The 6,000-nt window shown below is 48.3% G+C and overlaps 1 protein-coding gene across 1 annotated transcript in view; it reads right to left on the minus strand.

Annotated features, from left to right (window-relative positions):
* The window catches only part of LOC119374894 (uncharacterized), a 29,144-nt gene extending 25,285 nt beyond the window's left edge, over positions 1–3,859 (minus strand). The window contains exon 1 of the mRNA XM_049411072.1: positions 3,564–3,859. Within this exon, the coding sequence (XP_049267029.1) occupies positions 3,564–3,859 (296 nt within the window). The remainder of the gene's footprint in view (positions 1–3,563) is intronic.
* Between the last annotated feature and the right edge of the window lie 2,141 nt (positions 3,860–6,000).

The raw sequence follows: 6,000 nt of genomic DNA on the forward strand, positions 1-6,000 counted from the left end.
AGATGTGAGTCGAGTCGTGATACTTCTCGTACAATAGAAGTAAAGCGAGCTGTTTAACAGCTGGTGCTGACAGATCTTGTTTTTTCTTGACGCCTGGTATTGTCAGGTTGATGACTGGTTGTTTCCGGCACCATGGAGGAACCGAAGGTCTCGCCGCCGGTGTGAAGCCAGTTGGTAGAGATTCGCCGTGTGTCGTTACTGTTCGGCAAAAGGAGGTGCGTGGTCTGTCCGCTGGTAGAGAGGCTAGGTGGTGGTGTGGTGTCCGGGCAAGATGCCTTATGTGGGTCCTCAGTGCTTCAACCTCAATATGAGTCTTTATGAGGCGGTCCTTGGCGATGGCTATGGTCGCCGCTGTTGAAGCACTTTGAGGCAGGCCTAAACAAATCCGGAGGGTCTGGGCCTGGTTTGTGTTAGTTAATGCAGGCAAACTGTATCGCAGGAAACCGAAACCAGCACCCTGTACAGTTGTAACATAGCACTGGGCGACATTCCCCAAGTCTTTCCAGCGAAAAACTTAAAGAGGTGAGAAATGCCTGCGAACCGCTTTTTCAGGTACGAGACGTGAGGACTCCATGATAGTTCTCTGTCTGTTATGACGCCCAGGAACTTGTGTGATCGACAATACGTTATACTTTGACCATTGATTGATACACTGTAGTTAGACTTTGGTTTGCGCGTAAATGCCAGAAGAGCACTCTTTCCGGTAGAAATTTCCAGGCCTCGATCGCGGAGGTACAGAGCAACTTGAGTGGCTGCTCTCTGGATTCTCGCTCGCAGCTGCAGGCGAGTTACCGCAGATGTCCAGACGAAGATATCATCTGCGTAAGTTGACAAACAACCAGTGCTTGGCAGGTGTGCATGGAGAGCAATCAGCGTAAGATTGAACAGCACAGGGCTGAGCACACCGCCCTGGGGAACACCACGATAACTGTAGTGTAGGGAAGTGTCCCCGTCCTCCGTGATCACAAAAAAGGATCGCATGCAGAGGTAGCTGCGTATCCATTTGAACATTCGACCGCCCACTCCGACGTCTTCTAGTGCGGCAAGGACGGCTTCATGAGTAACGTTGTCATAGGCCCCTTTGACGTCGAGGAACAAAGAAGCGCAAAGACGCTTGCGGCCTTTCTCGTGCTCCACGAAGGTGATTAGGTCGATGACGCCATCAACTGATGATCGACCACGGCGAAAGCCGGCCATGGTATCTGGGTAGATGTTATTGTAGGAGATTCGTCAGGTCCTGGTGCTGACGAACGTTTGCACGAAGCGAGCGCTGCCTTCAGTTCTTGGATGGAGAAGGGGAGGTCCATGCGGGGGTCACGTGGTGGTGGACAGCTGTTCGAAAGTTATAAACTGTCGGGTGCTGTAAGTTGTCCAGATAATCTGGCGCAGAATTCTTCTGCTACGTCAATATCTGGTCGCTTTTGGTAAATGCCCAAAGCCTTGAATGGAGACCTCTGAACGGGGGATGACCGCAAACCTCGTACCGTCCTCCATAGCTGCGATAATGGCTTACGAGGGTCGAGGGACTCGCAGAAAGCAGTCCAGCGTTGGAATTCGACCTTATCCAACCGACGCTGGATCTTTTTCTGCATACGTCTAGCAGTCCGTAAATCGTCAATGGCCTTCGTGCGTCGGTACCTCCTTTCAGCACGTCGCCGGATTGCGCGAAGTCGCTCCAACTCTAGATCGAAGTCCGTGAATTTCGAAGAGCAGGTGAAAGTACGCACAGAGTCCTGTACAGTGCTCTTGATTGCCTCTTCCAAGTCTAGTATGTGGTCTTGACATTGGTCTATCATTCGAGACTCAAATTTCGTCCAGTCCACTCTTCGTATCGTGTCGTGTATCTTGGAAGGTGACAATCCTCTAATCCTGACGTATGTGGGAATATGGTCACTCCCACGCGTTTCTATGTCCGTGAACCACCCCGTAATGCCTCACTAAGCTTCGTGAAACAAAAGCCAAGTCGAGGCAGCTGCGGTATGTGGAGCCACGTAAAAATGTAGGACTGCCATCATTCAACAACAAAAGTTCATTATCGGAGCCGAAAGACACCAAATTTCTGCCTTTCACGTCGGTCTTCGGGCATCCCCATAGAGTATGATGGGCGTTAAAATCCCCGATGATAACACATGGATCAGGGGCTGATGATAGGATGTGTCGTAATCTTTTATGATCAAACCGACTTGATGGTGATAGGTATGCGCCCACAACTGTAATGGTAAGTCTCTTCTTTTTCACTCTTAAACATACATATTGATTATCATCATGAGGTGGTACAGGCTGAAGGATGTAAGTGAGATCGCGGCGAATGAACACGAGAACCTTGCTTCTTTCAGTAATGGCAGACGACATAAAAAGTTCGTATCCAGAAAGTCTTATTGCACTGGATAAATTCGGCTCGCAGATGACGATTACGGGAAACTTATTGGCGTACACGAATCGCCGAAAATCAGCAATGCGCGATCTCAGTCCTCTGGCATTCCACTCAAATATTGCTGCATTCCGGACCTCATCCCTGAAAGACATCGGTGACTGAGCCATGGTCTATTCAAGGGCTGCCAGCACCGGACTGAGAGCGTCCAGTACTTGAAGGGCACTTCTAGCTGACGTCGTCTTCATGTTGCCTAACAACATGCGAATGGCGTTCATCAATGATCGCAGAATCGCTACCACTTGGTGATCTGTGTGCCATGCCGTTGTAGCATCTTGCACTTGTGGTTGAGGCTCCTTCTGCTGTGGCTTCTCTACTGGTTGCGTTTCCTTAAGTGGTGGCCATTCATTTGTTGAGAGAGATCTACAAGTAGCCTCTCTTTCAGCGGCGTTGGTGTTTGCCGCGCTGGGAGCCGGAGGAATGGACTTTCTCACTGAATGCGACATTGTCCTTCGTGACGACCTTCGACGGCGACGTCGTCTTCGCCTCACTTTTTCCGCTGCCTCTTTGTGAGTTGAACTGTCTCTCACCATCTGTTTTCAGAACAGAAATCTCCTTCTTTATCTGAGGACAGTCCTTGGAGGAAGCACTGTGAGCACTATGACAGTTCGGGCACTTCAGCGTAGTTGCACTACAGTTGTCTTCTGAATGAGGTTGGGCGCATCGGGGGCACACTGCGGAATTTCTGCAAACGCCCTTCACGTGGCCAATCTTCTGGCAGTTGAAACATTGCATAGGCCTCGGTATAAATGGACGGACCTGGTGACGAAAATGGCCAACCTTCACGTAAGACGGTAGGCAGTCACCCTTGAACGTTACTCGCACACAACGTGTGTTACCTAGGTGACCTACATGGACAATGACGTTGTTTTCATTCGCCGGTTTTATAAGCACTGGGAGGTCTTCATTGGCGATTTCAGTGTCGATGTCATAGATGACACCTGCTACGGTGGCACCATCCGCTGGAATGATTGGCCGGACTTTGATGTTCCCCAGCTGCGTTACATGCTGCAGCGTGCTCAGCGCACTCGGGTTCATCACATCGATTGCCAAAATGTTTTTCCTCGTGTTTAACCTGATATCCTTGATCTCGTTTGGCACTGTGTTTTCAAGGTACAAAGACAATGCTTGCCTGTTGAGGACACGCAGATTGTCGATAGCGTTCTGTGGCACAAACAGGATGGAGTGGGGCCAACGCTGGGGCGCAGTTTTCACAGTGGTTGTGCTTGACGCCGACGATGCGTTGATGATTCTTCGTTTGGCCTTGCGGTACAACAGAGGTTGAAAGCCGTCTTCGGAGGACTCATCGCCTGATGCGGAGTACAGCTCGGTGTCCTCGCTCTCGCTTGCTGTGTTACCACGCTTCCTCGAGGCGATCCCCGCGGTTGAACCGGAACCGGACGGAACCTCTTGGGGTTGCACGTCCATCACCGTGATGTAGGGGGCGGCAGACCCCACAATTGCAGTGTAGAATCCAGAAAACGGCAGAGACGGGCAAGATGTGTTTCACAAGAGAAGCACTTCGTTGCATGGAGTTTCGAACTTGCCAAGGAACCGCGCGACAACAAGGTTGCCTAAAAACAAAGCCATTGCATGAAAGCGCTACGATACTGATAAACGCGGACATATTGCTGAAAACCGGTGATCACATTCTTCGTTTTTTTTAGATGGCAAGAGAGTTTAATACTCCGGAAGTTTTTTGCAACACTCACCAAATTCCAGTGCCAGAGCCGGAGGAGAATCGAGAATGCAAAGAACATTTAATAAGGTATAGATCGCGGTGTTGATAGTCGGGATTCTCCTCTGTGTACTTTGGCAGACGCACTACAGTAGAACAGCAGAAAGTTGGGCGAGTTTGTACTGATCCATGAATGTACTTGGAAGCGCAGAACACACAAAATACACAAAAACTGGGCAAGGCGAGCGCTCCTGTAGTGATCCATGAAGGTACTTGGCAGCGCAGAACACACAAAATACGCAAGAAGAACTGGGCAAGGCGAGCGCTCCTGTACTGATCAATGAAGGTACTTGGCAGCGCAGAACACACAAAATACACAAGAAGAACTGGGCAAGGCGAGCGTTCCTGTACTGATCCATCAAGCTACTTGGTAGCGCAGAATATACAAAATACACAAGAAGAACTGGGCAAGACGAGCGCTCCTGTACTGATCCATGAAGGTACTGGGCAGCGCAGAACACACAAAATACACAAGAAGAACTGGGCAAGACGAGCGCTCCTGTACTGATCCATGAAGGTACTTGGAAGCGCAGAATACACAAAATACACAAGAAGAACTGGGCAAGGCGAGCGCGCCTGTACTGATCCATGAAGGTACTTGGCAGCGCAGAACCCACAAAATACACAAGAAGAACTGGGCAAGGCGAGCGCTCCTGTACTGATCCATCAATGTACTTGGAAGCGCAGAACACACAAAATACACAAAAAGAACTGGGCAATGCGAGCGCTCCTGTACTGATCCATGAAGGTACTTGGCAGCGCAGAACACACAAAATACACACGAAGAACTGGGCAAGGCGAGCGCTCCTGTACTGATCCATGAAGGTACTTGGCAGCGCAGAACACACAAAATACACAAGAAGAACTGTGCAAGGCGAGCGCTCCTGTACTAATCCATGAAGGTACTTGGCAGCGCAGAACACACAAAATACACAAGAAGAACTGGGCAAGACGAGTACTACAGTAGAATTGTTGTCTACCAGTTTCTCTCTGGTGTAGGCATTCGAGAGCAATGAACGTCTAGTAACAATCTACGAGCCAACAACAGCTTCACCGAGAGCTATGCAAAAGTATGAAACAGAATACATTGGGCGTACTAGGCGGTTGTCTGCCCGCAGGGTCAAATTGTTGTAGCTCGTCAGCTGTGTAATTACATCATTCTAAAGTAAGTTGCAGCTACAGCTATTCTGTGTCAAGACTAGTGTTTTTACCACGTTCTTGATTGGTATTTGCTTCTTTTTCTTTACTTCGTTCTTTGATTTGGTGATGCACAATTTAGATTTTCATTGATAATTCCCTTCGCGCTACTCTATCAACAGGTACGAACACAAGGCGGTAAAATAATATAAGGAACCTGAAAGTGGATTATTAAAGAAAACCGACGAGCCACCGCATTAAAAGTGTCTCGTACGATGTTACTTCATAAATGTCGCACCTTAACATCTAAAAAAATGCCAAACACTCTGTAGGAACAAATCAACTGATTTATTTCCCAAAGTCGATCACGAGCTCAAGTACAGTGAGGACGCCAAGAATTTATACAAATAAAAACTGTCCCAATTTACCGCTAATATTTAACGCCCCATGGACGTTCAAAACACACCTCACACAGACGTACCAGGAATATGGCGTAAAAGCCCGATGCATTTCATTCATTCATTCATTCAATCAATCAATCAATCAATCAATCAATCAATCAATCAATCAATCAATCAATCAATCAATCAATCAATCAATCAATCAATCAATCAATCAGACAAGTCTTTATTTCAGTATGTACATACAATCTAGGGATGGCGAGAAAAAAGCAGCGAATTTTGCGCCACTTGAC

Source organism: Rhipicephalus sanguineus, chromosome 11, assembly GCF_013339695.2.
Source record: "Rhipicephalus sanguineus isolate Rsan-2018 chromosome 11, BIME_Rsan_1.4, whole genome shotgun sequence".
Taxonomy (NCBI): Eukaryota; Metazoa; Arthropoda; class Arachnida; order Ixodida; family Ixodidae; genus Rhipicephalus; species Rhipicephalus sanguineus.